This window comes from Plasmodium knowlesi (assembly GCF_000006355.2).
Source record: "Plasmodium knowlesi strain H genome assembly, chromosome: 14".
NCBI lineage: Eukaryota > Apicomplexa > Aconoidasida > Haemosporida > Plasmodiidae > Plasmodium > Plasmodium knowlesi.
Window position 1 is genome coordinate 126,141 of NC_011915.2, and position 18,093 is coordinate 144,233.

The window sequence follows — 18,093 nt, forward strand, 5'->3', positions numbered from 1 at the left end:
ATTTATTACTTTTTGCAAAAAACGGAAAAAAAAAATGCTATCATGTGGCATAATAAAAACTTCACGTGGGATTCATTCCTACATTTGAACAATGTCTTCTCCTTATCTCCTTCCGTGTGGTGATTTCATATCAGTTTAGTTCACCCAGTCGCACAAAAAAAAAAAAAAAAAAAAAAAAAAAAAAATTCATAAAAAATAAGTGGACTTTCCTTTTCCACAGTATGGGAAAATTGCCCTTATTCATTGTGCCCTCCTTTAGAGGTGAACAAAAAAAAAAAAAAAAAAAAAAGTAAGAATGCTGGGAAGTTATCTGCTCCAAATAAATACACAAACGCAGGTGTATAACCAAGTGGACATATACATCTGCATACGAATAAATGAATGGGTACACCCCTGTCCAGGTACGTAAGCATAGAGACATACATATACCTACGTACATCCGTTATTTATATATGTAATTACATAAATATACCAGGACGCACACAAAAATCCACACACCATTTGTATCTCTTTGATTATTGCACAAATTCTTCAAGCCCAGTGTGGATAACGAACTTGCTGAAGAGGAAGGGATGTAAAACAAAATAGAATTCACGGAAACAGTTTTATAAAGTATACACTAACATACTGTTGGTTATCTTTTTCTTCTCATGCAAGAAATGTAGCTAAAACATGTAGCTAAAAAATGTAGCTAAAAAATGCAGCTAAAAAATGTAGCTAAAAAATACAGCTAAAAAATGCAGCTAAAAAATGCAGCTAAAAAATGCAGATCCTGTACTCTTCTTTAAAGCTATGTTTGAAATATGTGCAAGCACAATTTGGGTATATCTCCTTTTAGTTATTTTTACTTTTTTATTTTATTTTTTTTGGGGGGTGCGTGGGGGAGACCATTTTGTTACTTTTCTCCTTTAAAATGTTAAAAATGTTAATTTAAATTTAAAATTACGTAATATTTTTTTTTCCCCTTTCACATTGTAACAAAGAAAAAAAAAAAAAAAAAAAAAAAATGCCAACATATATAAAAAACAATTAAGTGATGGCAAGGCACTTCACACATAAGAACACATATATGAAGTGTACATAAGAATTATGCCTTCAAAAAGCATCCATTATGTAGAAAAATATCGCTAAGACATTAAATCTGTGATGGGGGGGGAAATATTTATAAAATTTAAAAAAATGAAGAATGTGCATTTAAAATATTGCTCCCCTTTTTTGTGCAAATTTTTTTACCATAGACATGAAAAGTGAGAAATCCCGGGCGGATGTGTTCCGTTCACTTTGAGAAAAACACGTAAATACACGAAATAAAAAAGCAAACAAAAAAACAAACTGGTAGGTACATATATCCTTGTGTAAATGCAAACGTTTGAATGTTTACACAGAAATGCCTATATTTCCCCCCCTTGTAGATGTAAAATGTACATTCTGACAAGGTGCATATTTTCGTAAAAATAATTTCATACAACAAAATATACACATTCAGCATGTAAGGGCCGGGCGACTCCCACTTTTACTGTCTCCCTTTGCACGTAGATAAAAATTTACATATATGCGTAGTTCAACATTTCAGTTGCGCGTAATTCTCCTGCACACGCGATTATATTAAATGTCATGTGTTTGTATAATATCCTTTGCGGGATAAACACAAGTGTGACAAAAATGCATAAAGAAAAAAAAAAAAAAAAAAAAAAAAAAACATTATTCCTTTTTACATTTACACGCAACTTGTGCATACAAATAAGTGGAATAAAAAAATAAAATTCCCAAATGGAAAAAACAATCCTATGTACATTAAAAATTTTCTGTTCATTTCTTTATATCTCATGCATGTGTATGTATCTAAACCCTTAAGCATTTTTGAAAAAAATCAAAAAAATAAAAATCATGTTAAAAGATGAACTGCATCATTTCTACAGCCCCCCTGCTGGATACAAATTGCGTTCCATGAATTTACATCCATTTCATAATAATGCACAGATTTTTTTTTTGTGGCTTAAAAAATTCCGCCATTTGTTGCTGCGCTCTGGCTTTTGCTTCCAACTGGACAAAAAGGGTTACAAAAAAAAAAAATTGAAAAAAAATCGAATGAAGGAAAAAAAAAAAAAAAAAAAAAACGCCCAAGCATATCTGATATTCCCATACATTCTACCGAAAAACCAAAACTGCTCAGTGAGACACTGCTTAACAGGATGAATCCCCCCCTTTTTATTACAATCCTTAACACCACATTGGGAAAATTTTCTTGGATCGCACGAAGCTGTTGCATTTCTCTACAACATTTCATTTGTTTGTTCATTTTGCACCACTTGCGTTAATTGCGAGAAAAAAGAGAAGTCGCACTGAAAACACAGGCAACAGTTCTACATGTGCCAAGTTTCGTTTACACCCCACGTGGCATATCCTCCTACCACAATTTGAAAGGGTCACGAACTTTTCTTTCCTTTTTTACATCCATCTTTTTCCCCTTCTCTATATGCGTACAAACACGTAACAGGTGAATGCAGCAACGAAATGGAAAAATTAAAAAAAAAGGAGCCCCGTTTCAAGGTGAAATCGGGCATATAATTGGGAGCACCTGCCACGATGAGACAACATTATGAGAGGAAATTTTCTCTTTTTTTTTTTTTTAATTTTGTCCATTTTCGATATTACGCTTTTAGCGTAAAGTTTTATTTTAACAAATTCGAATTTGAAAAGGAACTCAAAAAAAAAAAGGGGATACTACATCGGGGGGGTATACACAAAAAATTGGTGTAGTCAAGAATGACCGAAATTAATAGAGGCACAAAAACACAGGTGGATTAGGAATGAATTATAAAAATGCGAATGAGCAAAATGCGTATCAATTTATTTCTATTGCCATGTTTAAATTCTCAGCTATGTAATCCAGTCCAACTAGGCAACTCTCAGACACAACTCTACAAGCATCCTTAGAAAAGGTTTTCAAGGTGCTTATAATTTCGCTTTGAACATTTTTATATTCTTGCGAATTTATATTTAAACTTCCAAGAGAGCCTAGGGCAAGGGCAACCTCATGTCTAACCATTTCATGTTCATCAACATTTTGCAGCGACGAAATTAAATATTTCAATGAATTCAAATGTAATGCTTGGCCTAACACAAAAGCAACTTCATGTCGAAAAATTGCGGATTTTCTATCTTTTATCAATACTTCTCCTAAGGCGTTTATGGACATATCAGTTTCCATATCTCTTAATTTAAATAAAGCCTCATATCTTAATTTTAACGGAATCCTTTCATTATTTAAGTCTTCAATAAGTGCATCAACACTTTTCGTATTATCATTTGGTGTAAATACAACTGGATCTATGGTGTTGAATTTTTTCGAAATAAATTCTTCATTTCGTTTTTTTTTTATTTCTTCTTTTATGTTATCTTTATTACTACATGAACATGTAGCATACTTATTTTTTTCTAACAAAGAACTGAGAGCCAATTCACATGTCTCTCGAACTTCTACCTTTTCATCATTTAAAAACTTTTTTATAACATCAATATTTGAATCACTTCCTATTGCAGCTAACCCTTCAGCTGCTTCATGTCGAACCATTAAATTTTCTTCCGTATCGCTTAGCAGTTTTATTAAAATATCATTGCATTTCTCATTACTTATTTGTCCTATAACATATGCTACTTCATGCCTTAATAAGACACTGTCGTTATTTTCTAATGCGTACGTCAAAATATTTATCACTTCATCTATATCATGTTTGTATATTTCTCTACATTCATATAATGCTCTCATTTGTTTTTCTATAAATTCATTTCTGGTTTCTACTAGGTATTTCCTAATGAACTCTTTATTGCTACTATCTTCATACTGGATTAGCCGACTTCCTCTGTTCTGAATACTTGCTGTCATTTTTTTTTTTTTTTTGCTTTCTTCTCCCTGGATAAAATATATTTCTATCTTATTTTTACTTTTGAATAAATGACTAATGTGCAGGTTGAAAATGGATCCTTACCTTCCACACTCTTCCCTTTTCGTTATATATATGTACATCACTATGTGAAACACTTTTCCTCTCAGGTGACACTGCAAATATTTACAGCAATACTCTTTTTTTTTTCTTCTTTTTTTTTTGGTATCAAACTGAGGTAGTTGCTTCGTAATGAACAGAACACATTCCTCTGATTGGCGGTTCATCAACTGTTGGTGAAAGAGCGAAGTCTCTTAAGTACTGTCTGTCATTTGCCCATCGGAACAGAAAGGCAAGGCAATCATTGCGCAGGGGGGCCCACACGTTGTACCAGGTGTTGTCCCAAAAAATGTCGCACCAAAGGAAGAATAAGTGTTAATACGCGTTAAGCAAAATTGGAACTACCTTTCACCGTTGCCTCAACAAGAATATGTTCATGTGCCCCCTTTTTATGGCATATCAAAGCGTGGACATGACTAAGCTTGTAAGGCGTGATTTTTCCCCCTAAGCATTATATGCTACGCGTTACATACGTATACGTAAATGCACATATAAACATGCCTACAGTCGTCAGTACAATTGTGGATGACCATATGACAACTCGATGTTCACTCCTTCAAAGCTGCGCCAACGTGACACTCGTGGCCCACTGCGCCTTTTCAAAACGTACGCTCACTTTTTCCTTCTTTTTGGAAAAAAAATTATATCATAATTACGCAACAGAAAAGGCGAAAAATACGCATCATAATTTATTTTCATATGCGTAATACATTAAAGTAAAAATATTCCTCCCGTGCAAAAGAAAAAGTATATATATATATATATACTTTTTTTTTTTTTTTTTTTTTTTTTTTTCTTGCGTACATTTTTTCCCCCCCCCTGTGGCGCTTAACAAAAAGGGGGGCGGATTAAAAACCCGTTTCAGCTTCAAGCTTTGTGGATATTCAAATAATGCGAAGGAAAAAATATATAAAGAATAGATTTAGTGCAGCTTATTTAATTCTGTTTCATTTTTTTTTTCCCTCCCTCTATATGTCATTACAAAAATGGATGTAATTTGAGAGTTCATATAATTAAGCTATTACAAATAAGCCCCTTCAAACCCAAATGGGCGCATATGTAAAACAATACAGTTTTTATCAACGTTCTGTGCAAATGAACCAACATTCCCGACAATTGCCTTTTCTGAAAGACTTACGCAACTGAGTACCACTTGTATATTCAGAACTCACTCTTCATCCCCCTTTTTTTTTAATTCTTCAAAATGATAAAATGAATAGGAATTCTGCATCTGACAATAACCTTACAAGAGAAGAAAATTTGAAATATGACGACGAAACGACATCAACCGTACTTTTGGAAAAAAAAAAATTAACGAACAAGGAAAGGAAAAAACTAGAATACGAAGAAAGAATTAGAAGAAAAAGAGAAAAACATTTAAAAAAAGTAAAAAAAATAATCACAAAAACTAACCTGCCTTCGCTAAATGGTCTAAAAAATGAGTTGCTAAAAGACTGTTCCCCCACTATTCTAAATGGGACAGACGAACCAAAGGATGCTTTCCAGAACGGGAAGAATGAAGAAAATATGAAATCACACAATGTAAACTCCGAAGTGGAAACCCTGCAAAGTGATAACAGAGATGGAATACAAAATCCAAATGACCATTCAAATGAGACAAACGAAAGAGGCAGTGAAGAAAACAAATCACGCAGAAAAGATATCGAAAGGATAAACAAAAAATACAAACAACTGTGCTCTATGGAAAATGTGTCGAAGAAGAAATTGATAAAAAAGCTAAAATACAAGCAGAAGCAAGACAAAGAAGCGGAAAAAGAAAAGTTGTTTAAAAATATAGAACAGTACAGGTTAAACACTAACCAAAAAAATTTTATCATTCAATTTGACTCAAAGAAAAAAAACCCAAATCAGGAAAATCTGGAAAAACTATTTCAGACTTATGAAGAAATGAATATCGATCTGCCAAATAATTTGAAGGTCATAAAAAAAAAGCTAGAAAAGAAAAAAAAAAAATTTTTGGAAAGCAAAAAAAGAAACCAAGAATTTGCTACATCTCAACATGGTGCAGAAGGAAAGAAATTCAAAGTATCAAAACAGGAGCATCATCATGTTGACGTACATCAGAATGGTGATCTGATCCACAGTGAAGAAGACGATACTAACGATGAGCTAGTAGAGAGCGCATGCTTAGCACAAAATGAAATAAATTTGGATGAAGACGTGAAGGAAACTAAATGGAAGGATGCACTTAGCACTGAAAGTAACCTTGCTCAAAATGACCATCTTGATGAAGACAATATTTATGGTGACACAGCTGACCGTGCGAATCAGCGTGATGAAGGTAATGCCCAACCGGAAGAAGAGAAAAGAAAAATCCTCTACCAAAGAGTCAGTATAAATCGAACGGACAACATAGAGAAAATGAGGCAGGCATTGCCTGTCCTGGGGTACGAACAAGAAATTATCGAAGCGATATTAAATTACGATGTCGTATTTATAAGTGGAGATACGGGATGCGGAAAATCCACACAAATTCCGCAGTTTGTTTATGAACACGGGTTCTGCACAGATAATTACCTCATTGGCGTGACAGAACCGAGGAAAATAGCCGTAAGAAGCATTTCGAATAGGTTAAACGAAGAACTAAACATTGAAGATGTAGCTGGCTATCAGATAAGATTCGAAAAATCGCATTTTTTAAAAAACAGTAAAATAAAAGTTATGACAGAAGGTATACTGCTAAGAGAAATTTTGAATGATTTTATTTTGTCAAAATATTCTGTTATTATTCTAGACGAAGCTCATGAAAGAAGCATAAACATGGATTTAATATTAGGCCTCCTGTCCATCATCTGCAAAATTAGAAAAAACAATTATTTCGCATACAAATCCAATATCATTCCCATTAAAGTCATCATCATGTCTGCAACTATTAATGGTACCCATTTTTTTGAAAATAAAATTTTTACAAATTATACCTCCATCAACATTCCAACGGAAAAAGTTCCCGTCGTCGATCACTTCCTCTCCTACACGCCTCAAAACTATGTTGAAGAAGCAAAAAAAAAAGTTATACAGATTCATAAGAGGCTGCCACCTGGTAGCATCCTAGTGTTCCTAACAAGTCAGGAAGAAATTTATCGTTTATATAATTTACTGAACAATTTGAAAATGTCTGAAAAAAATACACAAGTAGAAGATGAAAAAAATATGCACACACTTGAACATACTAATGAGAAAACAGAAAAAGCACAGAACGAAAATATAAATTCTTTCGACCTAAGTGAGGACGAAAAAAATGCAAATGATAATAAGTGCAGCTTTTTTCTCAGATCAACGGATGAAAATAAAGAAAAGCGAATTATATTTGAAGCATCTGACAGTGACGACGAGGATGCTCCCTTGCACAGCGCTCTGTCCGTAAGCACAACTAACCTTCCTGAACAGCGTGAATATGATTCCGATGGGCATGAAGAAAATTACACCTCATTGGATAATTCTAACAGTGCAGAAGAGAATCAAACGAACAAGAACGTAGAATCAAACGGATTGGGAAAAACGGACAACGGGAATGACACCCTCCCTTGCTCTGCGAACAGTCAGACTGAAGAAGGAGAGGATGGCGAAGAAGGCCCTCCCCCTTCGGATTGCCATACCAAGGGGGATAACCATGATGGTGAAGACGCCGAAAATGGGGGTGAACTGTCGGAGGATAGCGAATCTTGTGAGGAGAACACGCAGGACAACCAATCGGACAACCAACCGGACAACCAACCGGACAACCAACCGGACAACCAACCGACCAACCAACCGGACAAACAACCGGACAAACAACCGACCAACCAACCGACCAACCAACCGACCAACCAACCGGGCGATGAACAGACGGAAGGAGAGCCCAACGAACACGCAGTCAGCGGAGAAGCGAAGAAACATAGAAACAAACAAGAATCAACCATTTGGAAGGGAAGCGATGGGTCAGGCAGATTAAAGGTTTTTAAACTTTTTGCAAATATGCACATGCAGGAACAAATTAGTTTATTTAAGGATCCCAGAGATGATGAGCGAGTGTGCATTATAAGCACAAACATAGCGGAGACGTCTATCACCCTCCCAAACATTCGCTACGTAGTAGACTGCGGAAAGGAAAAGAGAAAAATATACTCAGCGTTGAATGATTATTCCTACTACGTTATTGATAACATAAGTAAAAGTTCTGCAATCCAAAGAAAAGGAAGAGCAGGTCGAATCTTACATTTATTAAAAAAAAATAAAAAAAATAAAAAAAAAATCGAAACGGAAAAGGGGCATGTGTACAAATTATATTCATCAAATTATTATAATTATTTTTTCAAAAACGATAATGATTTCCCAATTTTAAACTACCCCCTTGACTCCCTAATTTTATACCTGCTAAGTTTTAAAATAAAAAATGTAGAACATTTCCCCTTTATTAATAAGCCAGAAAAGTGTAAATTTGAAGAAGCCAAAAAAAGATTAATTTATCATAACTGTGTTTATTTTGGGTACCAAGATGTCCAGTTCCTTTTTAAAACCTTAAGTGATAAAATGGCCTCAAAAAAAAGTATCGAAAATCATATAAACATGTTTAACCCAGAGCATAAAAGCGGAATTACCCCTACTGGTAGTTTTGTCCTGTCCCTACCCATAAGTACAAGATATGCTAAAATTTTAACCGACGTTTGCCTGAAATCGTTAGCCATTAATCACACCAGTTCAATCCCCTTGGCTTGTCTCCTAGTCTCTTGTTTATATTTGGAGTCCATTTTTTCGTACGATTATAAGCTCAGGGCGAAATACGGCAAAGGGCGCAAAAAAAGGAAAACCCTCATGAATGGAAACGGAGAGAGGAGTAGTAACCAAACGAACGGGAATGACAGCTTGAACAGACGTAACTACAATTTGGCAAGTTTAATTTTTAAAAAGAACAACGAAAGTGAAGACCAAAGTGATGTGAATAGTTGCTCCTCTGGTGATGTATCCCCCTACGAGAGCAATGCATCAGATGAAAAATCCCCAAACACCGATGAAAAGGATAATATTCTTGATGATTTTAAATTAAAATTCGATAACGACATTGACTTTTACCTGAGCGTATGTACCTCCTTTTATTTTTCAAAAGACAAGAATAATTTCTGCTGTAGCATGCACTTGGACAGGAAAAAAATGGAAGAACTACTCAAATTGTCCAACCATTTAATAAAAATAATAAATCATAAATTTAACAGAAATATTAATTTTGACCATTTGGAAAATAACCCATCAGATGTATCCAAAAAAATAATTCACTATGCAGTCATCCAGGGATTTATAGATCACCTAGCTATTCGCTCCGACTTAATACATAACCAGTACACCAGAAACTCCAATTTAAACTTCAATAACAAGAAGGCCTACTTCTCCCAAAATATGAACACTCCAATATATATCAATTCGTCGTCGGTCATGTATAAAAATAGGTAAGTCATCACCATCATCCTCTAACATTTGAAGAGTGCTTAGGAGTGGTCATGTGCATTTAGATGTACATATATATGTATGCACGTGTTACCTGTCACGTGCCACCTGTCAACCTGTCAACATGTCAACCTGTCAACATGTCAACCTGTCAACATGTCGACCCTCCGCTTATTTCCCGTAGGCCATACCCCAAATACATCCTGTACAATTACATAATGAAGAACGCAAAGTCGTACGTCATGTTCGACTGCCTAACTGTAAATGAATCGGATATAGGAAAAATAACCAACGTTTGCATTTACATTAATGAATATGAAAAAATACCACCGGCTAAATATGACATGAAGAAGGACAAAATTGTCGTTTGCGTGAAGCCTTTGTATTTACCCTATTCTCATTATCTACCCATGACAACAAAAGAGTTAAATGAAAACGGGTTATTGTTTTATAACTATCTTGCCTTGTTCATATTAGATGGGTCCATATTTCCAAAAATGTCATCATTTCATTTGTTCTACACCCATTCGGCTAATGACATTATCTCGTGCACAAGCCAGCCGGTTAAGCAGTTTGTAGATGCGCTAAGGGAGGCCAGAATAAGCAGCAGGTACGTGTGACAATTACCTACATAATATATACACCTGCATAAATATGTACATAAATATGCATGTACATGTATATGTAATTTACCTTTCAGTTAAATGCACCCGATATGCGCCCGTTTTAGCGCACCCAACGTACGTACTTCCAAAAAAGCACTAATATTAATTTTTACACCTTTCCAGGGCGACCCTAATTAACAAGTGGAAAAGCCAAAAGGATTTTTTAAAGCAAGAATTCGTATCCTTGATTGGGAAGAAACTTAACAAGTATAATGAGCAGGTCATCGATAAAACGTGGCCTCCCCTAAACTGAACGCAATGTACAATAGATATAGGAGCAAATGTGCCCATCGGAAGCAATGGTTCCCCCGTTCGAAGCTCTAAACCATTTTATTATGCCCACGCTGATTCCTCATGGAAAATGAATTTGTAAACAGTGGGAGCAGGGGGAGACGGAGCACATTTACCATTGATATAGACCAAAATTTCCCCCCCCTTAGGAATTTTTTGTTATAAAATAATTAAAACATCCTCCCTATTTTTAACGTTTGCTATATTTTACCATCGTTTTCATGTGTAGTCCTCTACCCCTCTCCTTTATAATTAAAAAAAATGAAACATTTCTCACCAACACTGCCATATTGTCATTTGTCCATTTTATGCATTTTTTTAAAATGCACACAAAATAGTTCCATAGGATATGCTATATAAATGATAATACTTTTTTACTCTCTTTTAAACATATTTGGAATTGCTCCACTGCGACGCAAAATACCTCCATTCAGTTGTTTGATATGATAATCTTTAAAATGTTTTATAAATTAATTAATTTTTTAACCTTTTTTTCTTTTTCTTTTTCTTTTTTTTTTTTTTCCTCTTTTTGCAAGTCTTCTTCTCTTATGTTAATAAATAAAAAAAAAAAAAAAAAAAAAAAAAATTACATTCAAGCCGTTACAACAATGCGATAAAAAAAAAAAGGAAAACATAAAACACATATATGTATAATATATATACACGTTTCATGGGGACATAAATGAAATGTTTATAGATTTATTGAGAATTCGCACTCAAATTAAAAATTTTTGAAAAATAAAAAATGGGAAAAACATTCCCTTATTTTAAACATTTCGCACATATAGCATTTCCCCTTTCATTTTTCGTTGGTTGGTGGTAGAGTAAACACTGTGTCTCTTTTTGTGATTTTTTTGTACACAGCTGCGAAGCTAATGAGTTTCTCTTCGATGTTATCTCTTTGCCTTTCCTTAGAGTCGAGCATTATTTTAAATAATCTCTTTCCATCAGCCTTCATGCTTATTCTGCAAAAATGGGGTAAGATTCACCAAGGGGGGTCAGTGTGGGTAATGCATAATAGGTGGCGTATTTCCTCGCCGGTTGTTAGAAACGTGCACTCCTCTCATTGCGCGCAATGCACAGAACGCACATTATACACATATGCAGGTGTGTATGTGTACACGTATGAACACTTTTTTTTTACGACCTTTCGCCTGCACTCACCTCTTTCCAACAATTTCGCTGGGAGCTACGATGTCCTCTAATATGGAGTCATATACGCTGGTCAGAGTTCTAGACCTTGGAATTATTTTAAAGGACTTGGTTTTTTGCTTGGCCTTTAGTATGGTCCTCTTGGCTACCAACACAACATACTTTTTGGTTTTCTTCTCCAATTCGTTGATGAGTTTCCTTTGTATTTTCCTTACATAAGTGGTATAAATCTTATATGGAATATAAATTAGAATGGTTTTTTTTTTTATTTTTTCAACTTCTATCAAATCACATGATAATATCTTAATTTCTTTCGCGTCATTTTTTATATCCGATGAGCTTGATAACTCGATGTCAATCAAGCATTGCGCAATTTCTCTTTCTAAATCGCTGGGGTTGTTTTTTAGAACTTTCGCCTTAACAGAAACCATTTTGTCCTTCTTTAATTATCAAATTGCATGTAGCCTGCAGAGGTGAAAAATGTGTCACGTAATTTGCTACACCAGTTCGTTTAGGGTGCCACATGCCCCTACACGTGCATACATACATGCATACATACATGCATACATACATACATGCATACATACATACATATATACATACATATATATATATGCATCTCCAATTTGCGCACAAATGTAGGCACATAGGGGTGGCACGTATACGTAACATATAAAGGTTCGCAAGCCTTCCTCATGTAAGTTCAAAAGTGGGTTCTTCATCACCCCCTAAACATACAACGCTGGCACAGCGCACGTAATGTAATTCACATAATTGCCTACACGTGTATTCACTCAAATACTTGATTGCAAAGAAACGTCATTCATGGCGTTTCCCCTGGGCAAGGCTATTCCTCGCACTATTTCATTTCCATGCGCGCATAATATATATTTTTGCTATTACGGTTTGTACTCTACTATTAATCATTTTGCGCTTCACAAAAATGCATATTTCCCTATACAGCTCTAACGCATTAAAATGCGTTCAAATGAATAACTCAGTATACTCCTCTCATTTGACATAAAACCATGCGAACAACATAACATACATACGCTTCACTCGCACGTTCCCCTTCTCCGTGCGCCTCATAAAAAGTACACTAACGGGCTTTTGTTTTTTCTTCCTTACCTTTTTTTGTACGAATAATGGGAATTAGTATAATATATCTTACAAAGGAGCAGATATAATTGTTATTACCTTCTAAGATGGTTTATTTTAAAAGGATTAAAAGAAAAAAAAAAAAAAAAAAGGTTAAAAAGAATGGCGTACGTAAAATTTCCGTATGAATTTTCTCAGCGTAAGTTCAATTTAGTTTTAATTTTCTTTTGCATTTCCTTTTTTTTTTTTTTTTTTTTAACAAATTCGAAACGTATAAAAATGAGCAAAGGCGTTTTTTTAACTAATTTTATATTTTATTTATATGTTTTTTCTTTCTTGGCGTTGTTGATTCATGTGCTACTACATATATATAGTTTGTAAAAAAAAATTGTATGCGGTAAAAGGCGCTCCGAGTTTTTTTTACAATTATTATGGTATACAATATATTTAAATAATCAGGCGTGTAAACATACAAAAGCTGCGTTCTTATTTTATCTCATTTTTAAGAAAAGCCGATACTTTACCTTTCCTCCATTTAGTAAATCACGAATTTTAAATTTTGACAATTTGAAAATTCCCGTATTATCGCATTATTTGCATTTTTTTCGTGAGAGCACAACATGTGTTTTCATTTGTGCGGCAACCCCTAAGTACACCACTTAAGGCTCTATTTTTTTCCGCCCCCCCCCCCGAAATGGGAAAACAATACAAGGCTATACATGAATAAAAAAAATATACGTATTTATGTGAGTATATAATACATGCATAAGTACTTTTTATATACGGTAAATATATATGGAAATTTCACCCGCAAGGACTAGAAAAAAAGTAAATATATATATGCCATTTTTTTTGGTATATATTCCTATTTCTGAACAATTGTAAATTGTAAGTACCATTTACCACCCCATTTAAATGGTTTGTATACAAGTAGTTCCCCTAACGCTTTTTTTTTTTTTTTTTTTTTTTTTCTTTGTGACAATATCAGTCGTGAGTTTAAGATACATCACGCGAACAAAATTTTCCAAACGTCATTCGACGTACATGTTATCATAAGGGGAAAATAGATACTGTAAAAAATTAAAATGGGTATCCGTTTAAGCTGTTTAATATGGCTGTGCAGTACACAACAATGTGAACACACCTTTTATGCTAGCGATGTAGCCAAAGTGAAAATACCGTTATAGAGATATAAAAGGCATAAAACTAAAGCAGGTTTTTTAGTACTTAAAAATTGTATCTGCTCAGTAAAGGGACGAAAAGAAAGAAGCATACACTCCTGTTTAAAGGTAACTCCTCGTAGTACCCTCACCCCACCCCCCCAAAATGGCATATACATATGTGCATACCTTTAAATACGTGAGAAATGGTCCTTCTGCTCAACGATTTTACCATCATTGCACAGACAAAGAGGGAGATAAATAATACTACTCTTGTCATATCCAAAAAAAAAAAGGTTCAATTTTGTAGGTGCCCATCATTATATCATGACAAAAATATACATTACAACATTTTCTTCATCTCAGCAACGGTTACTGTATTTTTTTTTTTTTATGCTCATGTGGACCTCTCCCTTTGTTTTCGTTCTATGTATAAATGAGCCCCTACCAAACTGGTTACGTATAACACGATAGGAATATTCTGTTCGTATCGGCATATACTCCATTGCACACATGGACACATGGACACATGGACACATGCGTGGAGCTAACTTAGGGGTACGGTTTGGCCGACAGCACACCGCCTGCAGTCAGCAGAATGCGCAGAAATCCCTCCTTACACAATACCCAAAGTACAAATGTGCACTTTTTCAAAAGGATGCAAAAAGATAATATCATGTTTTACGGCAATTCATTTTTGTCCATTTAGAAAAAATATGTTTCGCAAAAATGTATACGCATCTCCAAATCGCTCGCATAGAATAATTGAGCCCCACACCCCCTTTTAGTATTCCCACCATATATCTTGTAAATGAAAAATTTATTTAAATTAAAAATGCGCAGGGAATTAGGACTACATTAAAAATAAGCGTTGTCCATCCTTTGAATGGGTTAACGTTAGTAAGTCGTATGAGAGTTTTTTCAACTAGCCCTTTTCTCGCGTGTTATTCTTTACCCACTGAGAAAGCTCCGTCCAATCTGCATCCTTTTACCGTTGTTGGGGAACAAAACTGCCCGAAACGCTTCAAAATTGAAAGTTATAAACGGGATGTCGTAAACGGGATGTCGTAAACGGGATGTCGTAAACAGTACGTCATAAAACAGAGGTAAATTATCATAAATTAATCGCCATGATAAAAGTTAAGCTCAGCGAAGGAAAGCACGAGCATATGTAGAAAATGAGTTCAGTTCAGTGCAGTGAAGGTACGGTTCCTTTTTGCACCAAATTAATTTGCAGCTTCTCTTTTTTCCTGTCACCACCCTTGGCCTACTGCCTCAAATTTCAGTAATATCTTTTTAAACGACTAGAAAAATTCATAAACAGATTAAGGAGGGAATGAATCCACCGTTTTGCGAATATCCGTTCCGGTTTCCTTGAAAGCTCTCACCAAGAATAGAGCGCGCAAAATAGGCCCCGCTGGAAACTTCCCTCAATTGGCCCAGATGCTACGAAGGGAAGCGCCTAGAAATGTTACTACAAATTTGCACACCCAAACGCAGGAGCGTAGACGTACCTTCGTTTAGATGAATGCCTACCTGCTCGAGAAGCGCCTTGCCGCGAAATGGTTCCATGCCAGAGGCAACCCCTTCGTCTACAGGAAGTCCCGTCATGTAAAACACTTCAGTCAGGCGCAAATCCCTAAGAGGGTGGGGTTCATGAAACCCGCATTCAAACTGAATAGAAAGGCGCAGAAGTATATAGTCAATGTGCAATGGCTAAAAAGTGGAAACACAAAAGAGTTACAGAAGCTATGTAATGACATAAAAAAAGATGCCAACTCCTTTAATAGCTACGAAATTATTGACCTCGTATACTACCTAAGTAAGCATTCCAACAGAAATGTATACCTAACCATTGAGCCCTTGTTATTTCATTTTTTCCGCAAATACAATGCGTCAGTTAATTTAAACGGGGTGTCTATACATAGGCTCTTAAGGGTACTAACAGAATATCAAGATTTAGTTTACAGAGAATGGATTTACTCCATAGCAAAGATTATTTCAAAAAAACATGCCCACATATCAATGAGGGATATTCAACTTATACTAGACGACTTGGCTCTCTTTTACGATTTTCAAATACATTGCCAAATTACACCTTTTTACAACACAGTTATAAATAGGATTCACGAATTGGAAATAAAAAGGCTTCCATTTTTGATACATGTTATCGGAAGAATTGGATGTAATAACCCTAATCTGTTAAACATACTAGTAGCCACTTTAAAGAAAAATATATCCAAAAATGATTTGTACCGATCCGATTTCTCAGGACTTTTACTAAGAGGTTTAGCAAACCTCAAAGTACTACCAGATAGGAACATCCTCCATCAGTTGTACAAACCGGTGAAAGAAAATTTATACTATACAAATATCAAGTACCTATCTTGGTGTGCTGATGGGTTCTCTAGACTAAACTATTTCTCCCCCTTACCTATGCTACTAAATCAGATACTACAATTGAAGGATAAAATTACGCATCTAGAGCTTAATGACTTCTCCTCCATACTTAACTGCATCCAAGCCTACATACTAATAAAACAGTACAATGGTTTAGGTGAAAAGGGGAATGTGCCACACTGGAGAAGAAACCCCACCTCGGATAATATTCCAAAGGTGCAAAGTGATCATCCGAATGATGGGAGAAACTTAATTCAACACCCACGTTGGAACATACCATCAGATGGAAGTTACAAGAAATTGATGCTACATGAAGGAAACTCTGATCATAGGGAAATCCCAATTCAAGATTCACATAGCGAACAAAGCAGAAGTCAAATTATCGCTCGTGAAAATGGAGAATATGAAGAGCAAGCATCTCACACGAGAGAAGACCACACAGAGGGAAGAGAAACGATTCACCCAAATAAGACCCTCCAGAATGATGTAAAAAATGGAGGGAAAAAATACCATTCCATTCAAAGGAACCAAACAGATAGGATAAATCGCCCATGTGGAGATTATGTCGCGCAGGAAAAATGCACGAAAAATAGAGTTAAATTAAATGTAGAGTTGGAAAAAGACGCCACAGAATATGCCCCACATGCTTCGTCCAATGTAATGAATAAAACTGATGATACTCCCGGAAGGGGCAATTATATTCTGCCCACTTCTAATGACAAAGCTTTTCGCGAAATAAACTCTATTCTTCAGGTGAATGCTAACACAATACCTTTAGAAGAATTATACGACATTTATTTAAAATTGGAAAAAATAATTCTAGAAAAAATTACGGAAAGCATTTATAGCACCACCCCACCATACCGAGTAATCATGTTCGAATTGCTAACTAGACTCTTCAGATTCTATAAAAAACCGATTGACTTAATCATCCATATGAATACACACAGATATGACACTTCCTTACTCCTCAAACATACCAATAGTCTTCCTTTTATTATATCCAATGAAAGGGGGAGAAAAATTAGCAATTCGCAATTATCCTTTCTCGTGGAAGAGTATGATTTTTCGAATGACTTTTTTTTTAAGGATTGCCCAAATGATCAATCGGGGGCAAAGAAAAGCACGCCCGATGGTGAACATACGCAAATTGAGGGAGAAAAACATCGATTGCGTGCCCCCCCATCTGCGGAAATGAAAAATGACGGAAAGGAAAGACAGAAAAATGAACAACCCCATGGCAACGAAACAAATACGTATCATCACGACGTTGAGAGAAACCTGCACCTAAGCGAGGATAACCAGATAAATGTGAACACACCATTGCCCAAAATTTTTAAAACCTTTTTGCACTCCATATATTTCAGAACCCCCGCTTTAGGTGGCAGAACGATCATGCTCCTACTAATAGCATTGGTAAGATTAAATTTCGGCGAACGGGAAAAATTCGAATACCGAACCAAAACGGATTCTAACATTTTACCGTTTTCTAAAACTAGCGAGATATATAGACCCTTCACAAAATGTATCATTCGAGAAATAATTAGAAAACTGGAATCGTTCAATTCTGAGGAATTGATAATTTGCGCAATGTGCCTAAACGAACTGGACGCCTTAAATTTGGATGATGAATTATTTTCATTATTAATTGAACGACTTTTCAATTTAAACAAAAGTAACTACATGAGCCACGATCAGCTGTTACAGTTAAACAACCTCTTCCATTTCTGGTACACACGAAGACGAAACCTAATTGCCCAAAATTTGCGATTCTCCTCGGCAAAACAGTTTAAGAGTTTCCTTGCGTAGCTCTTTCCCATGTAGTGTGTATATAGGTTCATTCGCCGTGAAATTTTTTTTACTTTTTCCTTCACGGGGTTATGT

General features: G+C 35.3%; 4 protein-coding genes across 4 annotated transcripts; 2 read left to right on the plus strand and 2 right to left on the minus strand.

The window, feature by feature from the left end:
* Nucleotides 1-2,845: 2,845 nt before the first annotated feature.
* On the minus strand, nt 2,846-3,886 carry PKNH_1402800 (deoxyhypusine hydroxylase, putative; the record flags this gene model as incomplete). Its single annotated transcript, XM_002261882.1, has 1 exon — nt 2,846-3,886. One exon carries the CDS (start codon nt 3,884-3,886, stop codon nt 2,846-2,848), a length of 1,041 nt encoding a protein of 346 aa, XP_002261918.1.
* Nucleotides 3,887-5,216: 1,330 nt separating this feature from the next.
* PKNH_1402900 (ATP-dependent RNA helicase DHR1, putative) lies at nt 5,217-10,361 on the plus strand (the record flags this gene model as incomplete). Its single annotated transcript, XM_002261883.1, has 3 exons — nt 5,217-9,445; nt 9,628-10,053; nt 10,232-10,361. The coding sequence occupies 3 exons, from the start codon at nt 5,217-5,219 to the stop codon at nt 10,359-10,361; spliced, it is 4,785 nt and encodes a 1,594-aa protein (XP_002261919.1).
* An 837-nt stretch (nt 10,362-11,198) lies between these two features.
* On the minus strand, nt 11,199-11,982 carry PKNH_1403000 (40S ribosomal protein S7-like protein; the record flags this gene model as incomplete). The annotated part of the gene is made up of 2 exons (XM_002261884.1): nt 11,199-11,364; nt 11,564-11,982. The coding sequence occupies 2 exons, from the start codon at nt 11,980-11,982 to the stop codon at nt 11,199-11,201; spliced, it is 585 nt and encodes a 194-aa protein (XP_002261920.1).
* Nucleotides 11,983-15,333: 3,351 nt separating this feature from the next.
* Nucleotides 15,334-18,018, plus strand: PKNH_1403100 (uncharacterized protein; the record flags this gene model as incomplete). The annotated part of the gene is made up of 1 exon (XM_002261885.1): nt 15,334-18,018. The coding sequence occupies one exon, from the start codon at nt 15,334-15,336 to the stop codon at nt 18,016-18,018; it is 2,685 nt and encodes an 894-aa protein (XP_002261921.1).
* Nucleotides 18,019-18,093: the final 75 nt, after the last annotated feature.